The following is a 20,930-nucleotide window of genomic DNA, read 5'->3' on the forward strand; positions in this document are numbered from 1 at the left end:
ATGAGTTTGAGTAAACTCTGGGAGTTGGTGTTGGACAGGGAAACCTGGTGTGCTGGAGTCCTTGGGGTTGCAAAGAGTAGGACATGACTGAGCGACTGAATTGAACTGACTGACTGATGAATACAAAAACTTTTCTAGTATGCTTGATAAAGGCTTGAGAAAGAACATTAAAAAACATGGAGAAATTGGAAAACATAAGCTAAATTAAATGGGAACACTGAATATGAAATAGAAAAAGTGAAACAAACTAGATAAAAGTAAAAAATCTTCATATAGTCTAATTGTTTTTAAACATAGCTGCTCATTAGAAACACATCTGGATCTTCGGAGGAAAAAAAGCAATACCTGGGCATTTGGATTTTTCAAAAAATTCCGAGATAATTCTGATATGCATCTGAATTTTAAAAAGTGATTGCAGGTTTTTCTATTAAACAGTAGTTTTAGTGATTTAGAATTCTATCATTTTCTGTCGGCCAGTCATGATACAATGCTATTAAGTGAATAATAGTTACATAATTACAATAGTAAAAGATGCTTATCAACTTTCACAATCAATAGTCAGGCAAAAAAGAAAAGATAATTACAGTTGCAAGCCATAATGGAAACATGATTAACCTAACAATATAAAATAGTTACATACAATTTGGGGGGTTAAGTAAAGTGTTGTAAGTGGAAGTGCATACATGTACGTATTTTCATCCAGCCAGCCAGTCTATGTCTTTTGACTGGTACATTTAATCCATTTACACTTAAGGTAATTATAGGTATGTATGGTCCTCTGGGTGGAGAAGGAAATGGCAACCCACTCCAGTATTCTTGCCTGGGGAATCCCAGGGGTGGGGGAGCCTGGTGGACTGCCATCTATGGAGTCGCACGGAGTCAGACACGACTGAAGCGACTTAGCAGCAGCAGCAACATGGTCCTCTGGGTGGCACTAGGGGTAAAGAACCATCTTACCAATGCAGGAGATTTAAGAGATGTGTGTTTGATCCCTGGCTCAGGAAGATCCCCTGGAAGAGGACATGGCAACCCACACCAGTATTCTTGCTTGAAGAATCCCATGGACAGAGGAGGCTGGTGGGTTGCAAAGAGTCGTACTCTTGTACTGAAGTGACTTAGCATGCACATTATCATTTTGTTAATTGTTTGGGTTTGTTTTATGTTGGTCTTTTCCTTCGATTGTGTTTCCTGCCTTGAGAAGTTCCTTTACTGGTTTGGTGATGCTGAATTCTCTTAACTTTTGCTTGTCTGGAAAATTTTCCTTGCTGAGTGGAGTATTCTTGGTTGTAGGTTCTTCCCTTTCAATACTTTAAATAATCTTGCTATTCCCTCTGGCTTGTAGTGTTTCTGTTGAGAAATTAGCTGATAACTTAACAGGAGTTTCTTTTTATTTGTTGTTTTTCCCTTGTTGCTTTTAGTGTTTTATCTTTGTCTTTAATTTTTGTCAGTTTGATTACCATGTGTCTCAGTGTGTTCCTCCTTGGGTTTATCCTGCCTGGGACTCTCTGTGCTTCCTGGACTTGGTTGACTATTTCCTTTCCCATATTAGGAAAGCTTTCAGCTATTATCTCTTCAAATATTTTCTCAGGTCCTGTCTCTCTCTCTTTTCCTTCTGGAACCCTATAATGCAAATGTTGGTGCCTTTAATGTTGTCCCAGAGGTCTCTTAGGCTGTCTTCATTTTTTTTTTTCATTCTTTTTTCTATATTCTGTTCTGCAGTCATGATTCCCACCATCCTTTTCTTCAGATCACTTAACTGTTCTTCTGCCTCATTTATTCTACTATTGATTCCTTCTAATATATTGTTCATCTCTGTTTTTTAGTTCTTCTGAGTGTTAGTCATTCAGTCATGTCCTACCCTTTGCGACCCCACCCCATGGACTACAGTCCATGCGACCCCATGGACTGTAGACCACCAGGCTCCTCTGTCTGTGAAATTCTCCAGGCAAGAGTACTGGAGTGGGTAGCCATTCCCTTCTCCAGAGGATCTTCCCAACCTAGTGGATTAAATTTGAGTCTCTTGCATTGCAGGCAGATTCTTTACTGTCTGAACAACCAGGGAACCGTTCTTCTAGGTCTTTGATAAAAATTTCTTGTATCTTCTCCATTCTGTTTCCAAGATCCTGGATCATCCTCACTATCATTCTGAATTCTTTTTCTGGAAGGTTGCCTATCTCCATTTATTTAGTTGTTTTTCTGGGGTCTTATCACGTCCCTTCATCTGGGACATAACTCTCTGCTTTTTCATCCTGATTAACTTTCTGTGGTGTGATTTTCATTCTAACTGCTGTGAGATTGTGATTCTTCTCACTTCTTCTGTCTGCCCTTTCGTGAATGAGACTTGTGTAAGTTTCCTGATGGGAGGGACTATGTGGGGAAAACTGTGTCTTGTTCTGGTGGGTAGGGCCTTGCTCAGTAAAGCTTTAATCCAATTATCTCTTGATGGGTGAAGTTGATCCCTCCCTTTAAGTTGTTTGGCTTGAGGCCACCCAGCCTTGGGGTCTCTGGACTCTATGGTAGGGTTAATGGTGAACTCCAAGAGGACTTAGGCCATGGCTTAAGAGGACTGCTTCTGCCAAGGCCCCATCCCTGTGGTGAATCACTGCCAACCCATGCCTCCACAGGAGGCCCTCCAACATTAGCAAATAGGTCTGGTTCAGTCTCCTGTGGGGTCACTGTTCCTTTCCCTCGGGTCTTGGTGCACACAGATTTTGTTTGTGCCCTTCAAGAGTCGAGTCTCTGTTTCCCCTAGTCCTGTAGAAGTCCTGTAATCAAATGTGGCTGTCCTTCAAAGTCAGATTCCCTGGGAATTCCCAGTCCCTTTGCTGGATCCCTAAGCTGGGAAGCCTTACGTGGGGCTCAGAACCTTCACAACAGTGGGAGAATTTCTTTGATATTATTGTTCTCCAGTTTGTGGGTCACCCACTTGGCTGAGTATGGGATTAGATTTTACCATGATTGTGACCCTGCTACCATCTCGTTGTGGCTTCTTCTTTGTCTTTGGGCGTGGGGTATCTTTTTTGGTGGATCCAGTGTCCTCCTGTCCATGGTTGTTCAGCAACTAGTTGCAATTTTGTTGCTTTTTTATAGGGATGAGTGCACGTCCTTCTACTGGACTATCTTGAACCAGAAGCCAGAAGCCAGTCATAACCACTGGACCACCAGAGAAGTCCTAATACCCCCACCCCATGTTTTTAAATTGATGTTTCATGTGTGAATAATAATAACAAAAGTTACTTTGTGCCAAGCATTATCTTGAAATTCTTCAACTCTATGAAGTGAGTACTTTTTAATCTTTTTACAGACAAGAAACTGAGCATCAGAGAGAGGGAGGAACTAACTTGCCAAGTCACAGACCTAGAGAGTGATTTGAATCTAGGTGTTTGACTCTAGTCTGCTAAAACGTGACTAGATCAAGGGGATAGGGGGACGTTGCTATGCTAAGTCACTTCAGTTGTGTCCGACTCTGTGTGACCCCATAGATGGCAGCCCACCAGGCTCCCCCGTCCCTGGAATTCTCCAGGCAAGAACACTGGAGTGGGTTGCCATTTCCTTCTCCAATGCATGAAAGTAAAAAGTGAAAGTGAAGTTGCTCAGTCGTGTCTGACTCTTAGCAACCCCATGGACTGCAGCCTAACAGGCTCCTCCGTCCATGGGATTTTCCAAGCAAGAGTACTGGAGTGGGGTGCCATTGCCTTCTCTGAGGGGGACATTAGCAAAGATAACTAAGTGGGAAGGAGAGACAGCCTTGCTTTCTGTGGATGCAGGGCAGTGAGAGAAGGCAGCACACCAAGGTGGGAAAGTCTTGAAATGCAGAAAGAAAGAGGTATTGACTTTTGGACACACTGAGTTCTCCCACTTTGCTTCACCTTCCCTGCCATCTCCATAGTGTGAAATCTAGAATCCTGCAAGAGGGATTTCATGTTCATTCCTCTTCATCTCAATATAATTCTCACCATCATCAGTATGATTGGAGATGCAAACAGATCTTCTCTGACTTCCCCCTGCTCACACTCCTTCAAGGACCTGCCCTTACACTAAGGATAAAATCCCAAAGCTTTAATGTGGCCTTTGAGGCCCTGCTTCTGCCCACCTGCCCAGTCTCCACTTGTGCTCTTCTCTCCACCCCATTGCCCGTTTTGCCATAGAACAATACTACGGGCTAATATTTATTGTCTCTCTTCACCATTTGGCCATTTTATCCTTCAGATCTCACTCAGCTTAGGGTTCCCTGGTGGTTCGGTGGTAAAGAATCCACCTGTCAATGCATGAAACATGGGTTCCATCCCTAGTCTGGGAAGATCCCACATACTGCGAAGCAACTGAGCACATGAGCTCTAGAGCCCACATGCCACAGCTACTGAAGCCTGCGCACCCTAGAGGCTGTGCCCCGCAACCAAAGACATCACCACGATGAGAAGCCAGTAAGTCACAACTACAGAGTAGCCCCCACTCACAGCAACTAGAGAAAAGCCCACACAGCAAGGAAGACCCAGCACAGCCAAAAAGAAATAAACATTTTTTAAAATCTCATTCAGCTTAAACGTCATTTTCTCAGAGAGGCCCTCCTGATTGCCTACTCCATCTATGGGGTTCTCTGTTGCATGCAGAATCTTCAGCTGTGGGATCTAGTTCCCTGACTAGGGATCAAACCTGGGCCTCCTGCTTTGGGAGTGCAGAGTCTTAGCCACTGGACCACCAGGGAAGTCCCAGTTTGTATAAAGATTAAGGTACATCTCCATCACTAGACTGTAAACCCTTGGGGACAATGATTGTGTCTGTTTCCACCATTGCTGTATACCCAGTGTTAAGCATAATCCCTGCCTGTGTTAGGTTTCCAGTAAGTGTTCATGGAAACAATATATGAATTAACAGATAGGTAAGAGCCATACCTCCTTTTCACTGAGTAGTGCACACACAGACAAACGTCCAGTTAGTCATCAGCAGACACTTACGTTTTGACAATGAGCACAAACATTTATTTCAGCTTAAACTTAGTTTGATTTCTTTGGAGTATCTTGGAGTGGAGCTGAAGCAAGAGCTGAGTAAATGAAGGGCAGAGTCCAGTTCTGAGCTTGGGTTTGGTCAGAGTCACTGAAATCTGTGCAGAGTGGAGAGAGGAGGGGAATATCGGCTTAGAGTCAGCAAAGTACGTGTATTCTGGCACCCAGCCACAGCTCAACTCCTCCTACCTCCCAATTACCTTTCTAATGGTAATTATTCCAAAAAGTGCATAGACTGTTACCCACTTTACCAAGGAGATTTTCTCATACTTTTTTCTCCATTGTTCTGGCCACATAGGGTCCTTCTAACCCTCTTACAGGAAGCCATTCCAGATTTGTTCCCTCAATCCCTCAACTTCCCATCACCGGTCTGAATTTGTTTTTGTTTCTGCACCTTGGCGTCTGCATCTTGAATGAATATCCTGTCTCACTGTTCGAGTGGCTGGATCTCTCCATGGTTTTGAGCCATCCCTTTGCTTCTAAGACATGATATTAATAAACTGAAAGACTTCCTAGCTGAGGAGGAGGATTCGAGGATTACTGAGACCAGCTGGAGCTACAGAGAAGGGCAACGTTCCTCCAACTCTAGGGGTTTCATCACTGAGAAGCTGCCATGGCACAAGGGTACTGAGGGAAAGCTGAGGATGCTATGGTCTTGGGTGGGTAGGGCAGGTGAGAGCAGCGTGTCACCTGGAGGAAACTGAGGAAGCAGTGAAAGTGGTACTAATATCTGTCAACATTGGCAAACTCTTAATACTCTGCAGATGTTGCTGTCACCCTTTTCCTAGCATTATCTTATTCAAACCCCACCAAATCCTATGAAGTGGTTTAAATAACCCTGACTTCCACAAAAATGCCTCTTTGCGACCCCATGGACTGTAGCTACCAGGCTCCTCTGTCCATGGGATTTTCCAGGCAAGAGTACTGGAGTGGGTTGCCATTTCCTTCTCCAGGGGATCTTCCCAACCCAGGGGTCGAACCCGGGTCTTCTGCATTGCAAGCAGATGCTTCACCGTCTGAGCCACCTGAGAAGTCTCAAGTTTCAGAGAGTGTAAGTAATTTGTCAGCCTGTGTTGGGGTGAAGATCTGAACCCACGTCTGACTCCAGAGTGAGAGCTCACAGCCAATATGCAATATGCCCAAAGCTGCCAAACTCCCACCTGAGCCTGCAGAGCTCCATCTGATCCACCATCCAGGCCAGCAGCTCTCGAATCAGTAAATGCTTTAGCAAATCTTCATTACTGGGGTTCTTGGGCAGGGAGCTACAAAGAAGAAAGCCTCTGGCAGGCCCCTTAAGCCCGGGCCCCACCCAGAGAGAGTAAACACTGGGGCTGGGACTCCAGCGTGGTGGGACAAGGTGGGGCGGGGGTGTGGGGTGCAAGTCAACACAGCTGCCTCTCAGTTGTCTCAGCTTTCAAAGCTCTGCCCAGATCTGTCCGCCAGGGAATATAGGCTCTTCCATACAGGCAGACAAACAATTCTGGTAAGAGACATCCCACCCACCCACCTCTACAGTTTTCCCAGAGTGTATTCCAACCCCCCAGAGATTACTTTGGGAATGTTCACTCTTTAGAATGATCTGTGTCAATTCCTCAGCTTCCTACAGAAACAGGGTAACTGATTTCAGGGGACTGGCCTTGGGAGGGTCCTTGTTCCATAAAAGCCTTCCTGAAGTTTAGCAGACAAAAAGGGAGAAGCCAGTTTCTGAAGTCCCTCCTGGAGCCTTGAGCTCCTGGACTTGAGTCTCTCCTGGACTTGGTGACTCTGCACATTAAGTCATCAATCTTAGAAACTCTAGCCCCAAATCCGCTCCCAGGACCCCCACCCCCATTCCTCCTAGGCTATTCCCTTAGGCTTGGGCTGATCTCCAGGAGCTCAGTGAAGACCCCTCTTTGAATTCTGGGTAGGGGAGGATGCTTGTCTGGGGCCTAGCCCTGCTCTGGTCTGGGAAAGGGAACAATGAGGTGGGAGTGAGTTGGAGGCCCCACCCCCACCCCTTCCCTTTAGGGCAGACTCACCCCTGCTCCTCCTTTGCCTCCTCCTTCCTGTTAGACTGATGGGCCAGCTCTAGGGCCCCAGCCTCCCTCTGGGTGATGTTGTGTATCCAGCTGGTAAAATAAAGATTAGGGAATAGGTAGGGCCAGGGGCGATTCCAGATATTCTCCAGTCCAAAGAAGCTCCAACCATTTGGTACCTCAACCCAAGGAGCAGAGGGTACCTCTTTCTTCAGTCAACCTCCCAACTGCTTGTCTTCAGCTGTCAGTGAAAAGCTTTTCAAAAGCTACCATACAGGTCAAACAGCAAAGTCAGGGAAAGAGACTTTGCAAAGAGAAGACCGAGATCAGCTCGTCTTGTTTCCAAAGTCTGAAGCTGCCACCACCGAAGAGTCATTGGCAGCAGTTCAGCTCCTCTGCCTTCATCCCCAGCCCCCTAGGGAGCCTCTCTGAGCCCAAAACACCTTCCCTGACCCCTCCCCTTAGAAGCAAAGGATTGGAAAATTGCCCACGTCCTGCCCTCAGACCGAACTGCTGCCTGAGCCAGGAGCCCAGGCAGGACTGCCATGCAATTCAGCTCCCAATCAGCACCTAAGTGAAAGACCACATTGGGCTTGTGCATCACACGGGGCACAGGGAGCAGGGGTTGGGGGTGCACATGACTTACTCGCTCTTCTTCCCCTTCTGCGCCAGTAGCCAGTTCACAAAGTCTTGTTGGCGGATCTTGTCCATGGCGATACTGTAGTCACTGATGAAGGTGCCCTCAGCATACCTGGTTGCTCGAGGCTGGGAGCCACTGGCCTTAGGGTGGAATCTGAGGGGCAGGGAGGGGAGAGAGAGGGAAACCGAGGTGCCATAGAAGGAGCAGAGAGCGCAACAATAAATGATTGTCACCACCATCTGAAAAGGAAGCAGCCCATTTCTTGGGAGTCAGTTTTTATGGAGTCACCCTTTTGTCCATGCATCATGCCCCTGGGACTTTATCCTCAACTCAAGAGCCCACTTCCTGCATCCTCACTATGTGAGGCTCTGGCTTCTGGGCAAAGATCAGAGGTTTCCCTCATCCCCAAGGACTGAATCAGAGTTCCCTCCTTCGCTCCTTTTGTCCTGGTGCCACCCAATTCAGTTATTCGGTTCTTAGTTTCCTAATAATGGGCTTCCCTGGTGGCTCAGATGGTAAAGCGTCTGCCTGCAATGCAGGAGACCTGAGTTCGATCCCTGGGTCAGGAAGATCCCCTGGGGAAGGAAATGGCAACCCATTCCAGTACTCTTGCCTGGAGAATTCCATGGACGGAGAAGCCTGGTAGGCTACAGTCCATGGGGTCACAAAGAGTTGGACATGACTGGGTGACTTCACTTTCACTTTTCCTAATAAGAGTGAGCTCTTATAAAACAGGACTTAATATGAGTCAGGTCCTGTACAAGCCCTTTAATACATAAATTCATTGTGTAGGAGGTAGACACTACATGTCTTTGGTGAGTGAAGCAACCACAATGCAGAAAGATTAATTTAGTGCAAGCATGACCCGGGCTGACCCTCAGCTAGTCTGGGTCCAGGTCTACGGTCTTTAACTTCTACACGATATTGTCTCAAACTTACACGGCCAAGCTGATAGGGCCATATGGTTTGTCCTTGCATCTGAGAAGGCCTAACTCTACTCAGACATGTCTCTCTTGGTCTCCCCAACACACAAACAGAGTCCCCTACTGTGTGTGAGTGTGCTCAGTTGCTAAGTCATGTCTGACTGTTTGCAACCCCATGGACTGCAGCACACCAGGCTTCCCTGCCCTTCACTATATTTCCCCCTATTATATTCACTCATAACCTTCTCTGCCTCTCCTCACAGCACTCATGACAGTTTGAAGTTTGCTTAGATGGGTCTTTGTCTTCCCCTTGGATCTATATGCTCCATGAGGACAGGTGGCATTTGCGGACCACTCTTCATGTGTATCCCTTGTGCTGAGCACACAGGAAGCTGCCTATAAAATCTGATAAAACGCACAAACAAATGAGCAGTTAAGGCTTTCATCAGGGAGATACTTTCACCTACTTCAGCCACTTCACTGCTGGGAAGTCCTTCCAGAGATTTGACTGCAATCTCTCCAGCTGCAATTTTAGCTGGTAAAAATACTCCCTGGTTCTAGCCTCGTTCTGCACTCCGATTACTGTAAGGTTTTCCCTTGAGCATCTTTCTTCTTGGCCTGGGATTCCTCCCTTTCTTACCTGTCTCTTGAAAACCAGAACCCAGTCATCCCCCCAGCCACCTGACCCCTCTTTCTCACCCCAGCTGGGAGTGATCCTCTTCTTTCTCCCCCAGCACCACTGCCAGGAGCAGGGACACCACCAGCAGGGAGAAGGTCTTCATGGCCAACATCTTCCAAGGGTTCTTTCCTGAGATAAGAGAGAAAAGGACAAGGGTGAGAGGGAAGCCCTGTGCTGAGGGGACAGCCAGTATGGTGGTGCACTTAGGAGCCCTGGAGCCTGTGGGGAATCTGGAAGCTGGGGGCCAGGCCTTGGGAGTTAGAGCTTTTCTAAGACCCTGGAGAAATACCTTGGGGATGGTGAGGGGTGCTGGCATTACAGCTAGAAGGGACATTAGAAGGCACATGGAACCTGTTTGGGGAATTTTAGGAGGAGTCTAAGCAGGGAGGAAGGAGGGCAGCAGGGAGCGTTCCTGGCAGGAGAAAGCAGTGAAGGCTTGTACATCTGGATGGCCCCGTTCCTGGCCCCCATGGCTAGACATCATGGGCATGTGAACTGGCAAGATTTTCACCTCCAGAGTCTCCAGCTCTCAAGTTGGCTGTCACCTAAATCATCTCAGCCCTCTTGCCCAAAGTGAAAATCGCAAATAGAAGCCCTCTCCATTTCTCAGACTTCACTGTCCCCACTCAGGGACGTCTGATGCTTCTGCCAAGGGCGAGCCCCATTTCCGCAGGGCATCTTCAGCAGAACTTTCCTTCCAAGCCCTGAGCACCAAAACTAGCTCTAGAGATGTGTCGGCTGCAAGACCCTGCCTTCCTGCCTTGTCACCTGGGTATTAAAGGAACCCTTAAAGTCACCTTCTTATTACTTGTATAGAAGAAAAGTACTAGGGTGCCGAGACCCACCCCGCTCCAGTATCTCGTCCATGGCCACCCCTTCCCAGCTGCTCTCTTACCAGGCTTCCTTTCCAGCTCACCCAGAAGGACAGGGCAGGGGTCTTCTCCTCCTCCCTCCTGGCCCTTCAGAGCCTGCCTCAGGAAAGTTTGCCCTGGCTCCTTTATATCCAGGCATCACTGATCTGCTGATTAGCCTAAAAGCATCTTATCTCAAGAAATTAAGCCCACAGCTCCTGCCACATTAAGTCCATTTTACATGTAATAAAGTTGTCCTTTCCACTTGGACTGTGCTAATTGGTGATTAACATTTGGGGATCTCCAGCTGCTGTCTGGGCTTGACCTGTGGGCAGGGTACCTTAAGTGCCCCTTTTCTTTTCCCCTTCCCCTTCTGGGCCCCAGTATCCCCCCACTTCCTTTATAGGTGCCCTCGCTTAGAAAGGATGCCCCTGGTGAGGGCAGATGCAGGTAGGGTGGCACTAACTGGAGTAGGGTCACTCCCACCAGCATCAGGCTACTCCTGGGTTGGAGGGCATAGGGCCACAGTGGCCTAAGGCTTAGTCAGCGCAGCAGTGTCTCCATCTAGATGTCTAGGAGGGGGTCCAGCTGGCTGGGGAAAGGGCGGAGAGTGATGGGCAGAGGGTTAAGGGAACATGAAGGATGGGGGTTTCCTGGTGAGAGCTGTGAACTGAGAACTTCCACTTGAGCTACCTTCCTGCTGAGGGGCAGGCAGAGTTGGGAAAAGAGGATCATGGACACTGTGGGGACGCAGAGCAAAGCGGGCCAGCTACAACTCTTTTCTAACTGGAGAGATTTATGAGCTCCAAGTCTCTCTCCTCAAACGCTCTGCTCTCCTCTAAGAGAGAAGTATATGCCCCTGTCTTCGCTATGGGAGTGGGGCCCCTGAGGCCCTGCTCTCCTCCATCAGACCCTGGGCTCTAAGCTCAGCACTGGGAGCCAGGCTGTGTGCCCCATCGCACGGAGGCTTCCTCAGGTTAAGGGTGGTATCTGATCCTTGGATTGGAGACTTGTTGAGAGGCGCCCTTTTCTTTCTGCAAGCACTTAGTGCATGGCTCTGTCCACATGGGCTGTCAGTCCAGAAGGGACAGGGCACAGCCTGCACGTTTGGCCGACCCCCAAGGCCTCCTGCCCAGGCTGTCCCTTCTCCACTTGCTGTGGGTACTTTGAACCCTAAACAGCCCTGCTAGCTGCAGGGCCGAGTAAAGGCCACTTTCCTTTCCAGGTCAACTCCCCGGCCTGGGAACAGGTCCAGCATGAAATTAAGTGCTTGTGTGGGATGAGGGGGAACTGACTGGGACAGCCACTCACCTCTGCTTCCTAGAAACCTCGCCTACCCACTACCCATTTCCCACCATCTCAGAAAACTTCTCTCTGGGCAAGCTCTGCAAATTCCATCTCCTAGCTATCAATGGGCAGAGATTAGACATCAGTTCAGATTTGGCCTCCAAGGAGCGTGTGGAGGCTGCTTGTGATCCTGCTTCCTGGTGAGCAACACAGTAAATGGGCTCAGAAGGGTTGATGTCCAAACCTGGGCCTCTGCTGGAGGCACAGCTTATCCAAAAAGGGGGGACATCATTCCCTGGGACCCTTACGTCTCATGCCCAACCGAAATCAAGGAGGGTTCTGGAATGGGTCCCAGCAGTCCTGAGCCCCCGCCGGGTACCCTGGGGACTCATTTGGAGTGGAGGTGCAGGATTGCTTGGAAGACCAGCTGTGCTTTTGGTCCCTACCTTACCCACTCTTGGCACTGACCTTTATGAAGCCCTTCTCCCTTTTTCCCTTTGATATGGGGCTCTCATGCCCAGCAGTGGACAGATTAGGGAGAAATGTAGCCTGGGTCCTGGAGAAGAAGATCAGAGAAGATGCCAGACTCTAAGGGGAGCCCACAGGCCCCTCTCCCTGCCTGGTATATTGGGAGGCCAGAGAATGGGAAAGACGACTTTGGGAAATTTCTGGGGATCAGAAGGGCCTGCTGAACTTAATTGAAATAGTTCAATAGGGACTTCCCCCAGTGGCTAAGACTGCACACTCCCAGTGCAGGAGGCTCAAGTTCAATCCCTGCTGGGGAACTGGATCCCACATGCCACAACTTAGAGTGCACCTAGATCCCCATGCTGAAACAGAGATCCAGTGCAGCCAAATACATAAAATAAACACTGAAAAAATAGTTCTGTAAACCCAACTGGCAACCCAGTCAGCCTGTCAATGCCACGATGGGCAGTGCCGTGGTGTGCAGAATCCAGAGCAGTGCAGTGCAGGAGTGGGGGTGGGGCAGAGAGGCTCAGGAGGGAGCAGAGAATTCTACTGTGGAGAATTTCTAGGATGTGAGGGATCAGAGAGGACACAGGGGATGGAGAGGCAGGAAGACACGCCCCACTGGTTGGGAGCCCAGACACAAAGGCTGATGGCCCAGACAGGTGGAGAAGGTCTGTGGATCTGAGGGTATCTGAGGAATCAAGGAAGTCAAGGAATCAGAGTGGGGAGGGGAGGGTGATGGCAGTTCTATTGCAAGAGAACCCAGCATCCTGCTTCCCTGATCCTCCTGGCATCTTGATTGAGGCACTGGGGGCTGGAGCAGCAAAAAAGCTTTGGGGGCTTCCTGGCTCTTCCAGCTCATGGAGGTGACTCACCCTTGCCCCCCATGAGGCCCGAAGGGACATCACAGATGTTCCAGGCCTGGCTCTGAAGCCAAGCCAAGGTGATTCAGAGGGCTGGCTGCAGCCTCCCTGCCGTGGATTCTGTTCTAGAAATTCACTCGGTCTTCAGGCTCACCGGCTGACTCAGGAAGCAGCCATCCCTCTTGGAGCTTCCTTATACCAGGTGGCAGATTTTATTCTCCTTCTGAAGAGGAGACAAGAGGTGACTGGGAACCCTGACAAACTCTGCTGAGTCATCTGGTCTATCATGATTGCTGGAAGGATTACCTAGAGCTTTCCCCTTGAGTCACATCACAAACACAGGCATAGTCCCAGACATTTTTTCCCACTTAGCCTCCACTGCCATTCAGATCAAGATACTTTTCAGAAAGATCTTAAAGAAAATATATACTACCTATAGCCTCTCTTGACCATCTGCTCTAGGGGATTGGTTTGGAAGTCCCCTCTGGTGGCTCAGATAGTAAAGAATCTGTCTGCAATGCAGGGGGCTCAGGTTTGATCCCTGGGTCAGGAAGATGCCCTGGAGAAGGGAATGGCAACCCACTCCAGTATTCTTGCCTGGAGAATTCCATGGACAGAGGAGCATGGTGAGCTACAGTCCATGGGGTTGCAAAGAGTCAGACACGACTGAGTGACTAACACTTACTTCACTCTAACTCCAGTCCTTCTTGCTGTTTTCAAAGGTTTGGGATTTTTTGTTTGTTTGGGGAGGGTTTCTTGTTTTGTTTTTGTCTGCTTTGGTTTGTTGAGAAAAGGGCTCAGTCCTTAGTAGTTGCAGGAGAAGAGCGGTGAGGAATTAGAATTGGGAGGGGGGTGGCCACAGGTTCTCAGTTCCAGGGACTGAAAGAATTGGGATTTAGGTAATAAAAGGTCAAAGATCTGGCCCTCCCAGAAAGAACAGCCTTCCTGAGCCTCTCACTCTCCTGGGTAGGAGCACATCCCAGTGAAAGAAAAAGAGGGGTAGGAAGTGAGGGCTTTCCCTTCCTTTTCCTTGTATGGGGAACATGAAGGATGAAGTGATTTTCAGGGTCCCCAGGGAGTGCCCCCCATCCTCCCATCAATACAACACACACACTTTCCTGCAATGGATATGGGGAGAGCTTTCTGTAACTTCAGAAAACATGAAGTTTTAGTTAGATTAGGGAGTAGCCTGGTAGGATGGAAAGAGAGGAGTAGAAGGATTCAAGCTCCAGCTCCACCCTCTCACCACTCCAGGGGTTGTTTGGCTTTGTTTCCTTGAAGGCTTTACCCACACAGAGGCTTAGCTTCATTGTTTCTAAGTTGGGGATCAGAAAACAAAATCTGCTCTGCCTAGCTTATGGGAAGTGTGAAATACTTGTTTTGTTAATTTGAGGGCTTCCTGACAGTGTTGGCTGGTGGTTTTCTCTGGAATGACCTTATTTACCTCACTCTATCATGAGACTTAAATAATACAAAATAATACATCCAGGTTGGTTCAGGCCAGCACCCAAAACATAGAAGATGCTGAAATTGCCAAGGAGGGCTGAGGGCTTTGGAGACAGGTCCACCTATAAGGGTGATTTGGAGTAATGTGTCCTTCTTGTGCGTTGGTTTACCTTCCGGCAAAATGAGGAATGTAATAGTTCCTACTTCAGAGCATTGGTTTGGAAAGTATTATACTTAGAAAATGCATTATGTTACATTATATCTTGATACATTAGGTATCTTATGCTGTTTATCAAATTACTCCAAATTTTAGCAGTTTAAAGCAACGAACATTTATTGCTCATGATTTCTGAGGATCACTGATGTGAGAGAGACTTGGCTGGGTGGTTCTGGCTTAGGGTCTCTCCTGTCAGCTGAGCTGTAGTCTCAGAAGACTCATCTGGGCCCGAAGGTCAGCTTCCAAGTTCACTCCATGACTCTAGGCTGAAGGCTTTAGTTCCTCAGCATGTGGATGTCTTCACAAGGCTGCTCACTGCTGGCTTCTTTCCCGCAGCCTAAGATGAAAGCCCAAGTGTCTTAACACCTAACCCGGAAGCGACATACCACGTATCACCAGCTAACCTGTATGCTGTTGTCAGAGAGGCCAGCATTAGCACAACGTGGGACGGACTCCACGTCTGTGGCTACCAGGAGGCAGAGTCATTGGAGGCCGCCTTAGAGACTGGCTACCTTATGCATACTGAAGCAGGCCCTCTTGTCTCTCCTTGCTAGTCTCTGGTACTCAGCATTTAATTGGGTGTACCTTTCCCTATGCTCAAAATTCTCCAAACCAGGCTTCAGCAACTGTGAATTTCCTGATGTTCAAGCTGGTTTTAGAAAAGGCAGAGGAACCAGAGATCAAATTGCCAACATCTGCTGGATCATGGAAAAAGCAAGAGAGTTCCAGAAAAACATCTATTTCTGCTTTATTGACTGCCACAGCCTTTGACTGTGTGGATCACGATAAACTGTGGAAAATTCTGAAAGAGATGGGAATACCAGACCACCTGACCTGCCTTTTGAGAAATCTGTATGCAGGTCAGGAAGCAACAGTTAGAACTGGACATGGAACAACAGACTGGTTCCAAATAGGAAAAGGAGTACGTCAAGGCTGTATATTGTCACCCTGCTTATTTAACTTCTATGCAGAGTACATCATGAGAAACGCTGGACTGGAAGAAACACAGGCTGGAATCAAGATTGCTGGGAGAAATATCAATAACCTCAGATATGCAGATGATACCACCCTTATGGCAGAGAGTGAAGAGGAACTAAAAAGCCTCTTGATGAAAGTGAAAGTGGAGAGTGAAAAAGTTGGCTTAAAGCTCAACATTCAGAAAATGAAGATCATGGCATCTGGTCCCATCACTTCATGGGAAATAGATGGGGAAACAGTGGAAACAGTGTCAGACTTTATTTTTCTGGGCTCCAAAATCACTGCAGATAGTGATTGCAGCCATGAAATTAAAAGACGCTTACTCCTTGGAAGGAAAGTTATGACCAACCTAGATAGCATATTCAAAAGCAGAGACATTACTTTGCCAACAAAGGTTCGTCTAGTCAAGGCTATGGTTTTTCCAGTGGTCATGTATGGATGTGAGAGTTGGACTGTGAAGAAGGCTGAGTGCCAAAGAATTGGTGCTTTTGAACTGTGGTGTTGGAGAAGACTCTTGAGAGTCCCTTGGACTGCAAGGAGATCCAACCAGTCCATTCTGAAGGAGATCAGCCCTGGGATTTCTTTGGAAGGAATGATGCTAAAGCTGAAACTCCAGTACTTTGGCCACCTCAGGCGAAGAGTTGACTCATTGGAAAAGACTCTGATGCTGGGAGGGATTGGGGGCAGGAGGAGAAGGGGACGACAGAGGATGAGATGGCTGGATGGCATCACTGACTTGATGGACGTGAGTCTGAGTGAACTCCGGGAGTTGGTGATGGACAGGGAGGCCTGGTGTACTGTGATTCATGGGGTCGCAAAGAGTCGGACACGACTGAGCGACTGAACTGAACTGACTGACCTTTCCCTTTCTCCCTTGCTTTTCGCTTCTCTTCTTTCCACAGCTATTTGTAAAATCTCTTCAGACAGCCACCTGGCCCTCTTGCATTTCTTTTTCTTTGGGATGGATTTGTTCGTTGCCTCCTATACAGTATTACGGACCTCTGTCCACAGTTCTTCAGGCGCTGTTTACTAGATCTAATCCCTTGAATCTACTGGTCACCTCCAGTGCATATTCATAGGGGATATTATTGAAGTTGTACGTGACTGGGCTAGTGGTCTCCCCACTTTCTCTAGTTTAAGCCTGAATTTTGCTATGAGGAGCTGATGATCTGAGCCACAGTCAGCTATAGGTCTTGTTTTTGCTGACTGTATACAGCTTCTCCATTTTCGGCTACAAAGAATGCAATCAATCTAATTTTGGTATTGATAATTTGGTGATGTCCATGTGTAAAGTCATCTCTTATATTTTGAAAAAGGGTGTTTGCTATCACCAGCGTGTTCTCTTGGCAGAATTCTGTTAGCCTTTGCCCTGCTTCATTTTGTACTCCAAGGCCAAACTTGCCTGTTACTCTAGGTATCTCTTGACTTCCTACTTTTGCATTCCAGTCCCCTATGATGAATTTGCTATTCAGTCACTCAGTCATGTCCAACTCTTTGTGACCCCATGGAATGTAACACGTCAGGCCTCCCTGTCCTCACCATCTCCTGGAGTTTACTCAAACTCATGTCCATTGAGTTGGTAATGCCATCTAACCATCTCATCCTCTGTCATCTCCTTCTCCTCCTGCCCTCAATCTTTCCCAGCATCAGGATCTTTTCCAGTGACTTGGCTCTTTGCATCAGGAGGCCAAAGTATTGGAGCTTCAGCTTCAGCATCAGTCCTACCAATTAATATTCAAGGTTGATTTCCTTTAGGATTGACAGGTTTGATCTCCTTGCTATCCAAGGGACTCTCCAGAGTCTTCTTCAGCACCACAGTTCAAAGGCATCAATTCTTCAATGCTCAGCCTTTTTTATTGTCCAACTCTCACATCTGTACATGACTTCTGGAAAAACCATAGCTTTGACTATATGGACCTTTGTAGGCAAAGTTATGTCTCTGCTTTTTAATATGCTGTCTAGTTTTGTCATTGTTTTTCTTCCAAGGAGCAAGTGTTTTTTAATTTCATTGCTGCAGCCACCATCCACCGTGATTGTGGGGACCAAGAATAGGACATCTTTCTTGGTGTTAGTTTTTGGAGCTCTTCTGGGTCTTCATAGAACTGATCAACTTCAGCTTCTTTGGCTCTGGTGGTTGGGGCATAGACTTGAATTACTGTGATATTGAATGTTTTGTCTTGGAAACGAACCAGGATCATTCTGTTGTTTTTAAGGTTGCAGCCAAGTACTGCATTTTGGACTCTTTGATTAATTATGAGGGCTACTCCACTTCTTTTATGTGATTCCTGCCCACAGTAGTAATTATAGGGGTCATCTGAATTAAATTCACCCATTCCCATCCATTTTAACTCACTGATTCCTAAGATGTTGATGTTTACACTTGGCATCTCCTGCTTGTAACTGAGGATGGTGATTGCATCTGTGAAATTAGAAAACGATTGCTTCTTGGCAGGAAAGTTGTGACAAACCTAGACAGTGTGTTAAAAATCAAAGACATCACTTTGCTGACAAAGGTCTATATAGTCAAGGCGATGGTCTTTCCAGTAGTCATGTACGGATGTGAGAACTGGACAGTAAAGAAGACAGAGCGTTGAAGAATTGATGCTTTTAAACTGTGGTGCTGGAGAAGACTTTTGAGAGTCCCTTGGAAAGCAAGGGGATCAAACCAGTCAATCTTAAAGGAAATCAACCCTGAATACTCTTTGGAAGGACTGATGCTGAAGCTGAAGCTCCAATACTTTGGCCACATGATGCGAAGCACTAACACATTGGAAAAGACCCTGATGCTGGGAAAGATTGAGGGCAGGAGGGTGACAGAGGATGAAATGGTTGGATGGCATCACCTATTCAATGGACATGAACTTGGGCAAACTCTGGGAGATGGTGAGGACAGGGAAGCCTGACGTGCTGCAGTCCATGAAGAAGTCAGGTATAACTTGGTGACTGAACAACAACAATATCGTATGCATAATCAGTACTAAAAAAATGTTAACCACCGTTTCCACCGTTATAGAAAATGCTAGATTCGTTTCTTTTCATCATCATAAATTCTGGCCATTTAATATCTCCCTATCCCTATCTCTCCACTTAGTATCTCCCAGTCCTGATCTCTCTGCAAGAGTGGAAACGGAGATGATTTTAGCTATCGAAGACCAGCAGAGGACAGACAGCAGAATGAATTGCATTCCAAGAGGGTACTTGCTTGGGTAGGCAGCAAATCCTGCATGGGATGTATTTGTAATAAAAAGTGTTTAACATGGTTGTTTATCTGAAATTCAGATTTAACTGAGCAAACTGTGCTATTACTTGCCAAATATGGCAACCTGAACTTCCCCAAGATTTTAAAAATCCTAGTGCCTCAGTGTCATTCCCAGAGACTCTGTGTGTCATTTGTCTGGAGATTTTTAAAACCTTCTGTTTTGAAATATGTTAAAACTTACAGGGAAGTTGTAAAAATAATATGGAGAACTCCAATATATGCACAGTGTTCAACATTTGCCACTTTTCTTCCATCACTCTATTATCTATCTTTTAATTTGAGAGTAGATTATGTACATCATGCTCCTTTACCAGTTAATATTTTCAAGCATATTTCCTACAAACAAGGATATTCACTTATCTAACCACAATAAGTACAATTATGAAATGTGAGACATTTAACGTTGATATGGTTTTTCCTGTGGTCATGTATGGATATGAGAGTTGGACTATGAAGAAGGCTGAGTGCCGAAGAATTGATGCTTTTGAACTGTGGTGTTGGAGAAGACTCTTGAGAGTCCCTTGGACTGCAAGGAGATCCAACCAGTCCATTCTGAAGGAGATCAGCCCTGGGATTTCTTTGGAGGGAATGATGCTAAAGCTGAAACTCCAGTACTTTGGCCACCTCATGCAAAGAGCTGACTCATTGGAAAAGACTCTGATGCTGGGAGGGATTGGGGGCAGGAGGAGAAGGGGACGACAGAGGATGAGATGGCTGGATGGCATCACTGACTCGATGGACATGAGTCTGAGTGAACTCCGGGAGTTTGTGATGGACAGGGAGGCCTGGCGTGCTGCGATTCATGGGGTGGCAAAGAGTCGGACACGACTGAGCGACTGACCTGAACTGAACTGAACTGATAAACATATAGTCCGTATTCGAGTTTTTTTCGATTATCCTGCTAACGTCCTTTCAGGTATTTCTCCTCCGTTTATAGATCCAGTCCAGGACTGTGTACTGCCTTTCATTGTTATGTCTCTTTATTCTCCTTTAATCAGTTTCTCAGTCTTTCTTTCTTTAATGATACTGACATTTTTAAGAGTATAAGCCAGTTATGTTATAGAATGTTTCCCCATTTGGTTTTGTCTGATGTTTCTTCTAGATTAGATTCGGGTTATACATCCTGACCAGAACACTGGAAAATGAAAATGTATCTCTTTTTCAAGGTATTGCACCTGGAGGAACAAGGGGTCTGCCTTCCCATGACTGATGATAATTTTGATCACCCAAAGTTGGATTTTCCCACTGTACAGTTTTCCTTATAACTAATAAGTAATATACATAGAGACACTTTAGGACAATGCACATATCCACTTCTTCATCAGAATTCCCCCACCCTCAGACTTATTTAACAACTTTTGATGATTCTTGCCTGAACTTATCTCTACTATGATGATGGAAAATGGTTATTTTTCCAGTTCACCACTCCTTCCTCAGTATTGGGATTTTTAAAAATGGCATTGTTGAGGTATAACTGACACATACCTAACTGCACATATTTAAAGTGTACAATGCAGTGTTTTGACATGTGTCTCCTCCCATGAAATCATCACTCCACTTAAGGCAGAGAACGTAACTGCTGTCTCCCAAAGTTTCCTGGAGCCCCTCTCTCTTATGACTTACCCCTCCCATCACCAATCTTCTTTCTGTCACTGTAGATTTGTTGGTATTTTCTTGACTTTTACATGCATGGAATCACACAGTATGTATTCTTTTTGGCCGGCTTCTTTCATTTAGCGTACTTGAGATTCAATCACATCGTGGCACACTGTCCATTCTTTTTTATTGCTATGTAATATTCTTCCATCGTATGGATATATTAGTTTGTTTATCCATTCATCTGTTGGTGGGCATTTAGATTATTTCCAGCTTTTGGCTATTACAAATAAAACTACTGTGAATACTTGTGGACAAGTCTTTGTAGGGACATATACTTTTATTTGTATGGACATATAAAAGAACAATACCTAGGACTGGGGTATATTTGGCTTTTTAAGAAACTGCCAAGATGTTTTTGAAGTGATTGTAACATTTTACATTTCTACAAGCTTTATGAAAGTTCTTCCACCATTTTGCCAAAACTGAATTTGGTCAGTTTCAAATTTTAGTCATTGTAATAGATATATTATGGTATCCCATTGTGATTTTAATTTGCATTTCTCTAATGGCTAATAATGCTAAGTAGCTTTTTTATGTGTTTTATTTGCTATCTGTATATCTACTTTGGTGAAATGTCTGCTCAAATTTTTTGACTATTAGGGAGGAGGGGTGGTTGTTTGCTTTCTTGTTATTAAAGTT

General features: G+C 46.3%; 1 protein-coding gene and 1 long non-coding RNA gene across 2 annotated transcripts; one reads left to right on the forward strand and one right to left on the reverse strand.

The window, feature by feature from the left end:
• The first annotated feature begins 1,017 nt into the window (after nucleotides 1-1,017).
• Nucleotides 1,018-3,247, forward strand: LOC123332615. Its single transcript, XR_006549506.2, has 2 exons — nucleotides 1,018-1,077; nucleotides 3,091-3,247. It is a non-coding gene; the product is annotated as an uncharacterized LOC123332615 (long non-coding RNA).
• Nucleotides 3,248-4,956: 1,709 nt separating this feature from the next.
• On the reverse strand, nucleotides 4,957-9,372 carry LOC102403727 (gastric inhibitory polypeptide). The gene is made up of 5 exons (XM_045164808.1): nucleotides 9,291-9,372; nucleotides 7,665-7,842; nucleotides 7,022-7,111; nucleotides 6,164-6,265; nucleotides 4,957-5,101 (listed from the first exon to the last, which is right to left on the reverse strand). Exons 1-5 carry the CDS (start codon nucleotides 9,370-9,372, stop codon nucleotides 5,092-5,094), a joined length of 462 nt encoding a protein of 153 aa, XP_045020743.1. The 3' UTR covers nucleotides 4,957-5,091.
• Between the last annotated feature and the right edge of the window lie 11,558 nt (nucleotides 9,373-20,930).

The sequence above is a fragment of the Bubalus bubalis genome, chromosome 3 (assembly GCF_019923935.1).
Source record: "Bubalus bubalis isolate 160015118507 breed Murrah chromosome 3, NDDB_SH_1, whole genome shotgun sequence".
In the NCBI taxonomy this organism is placed as follows: Eukaryota; Metazoa; Chordata; class Mammalia; order Artiodactyla; family Bovidae; genus Bubalus; species Bubalus bubalis.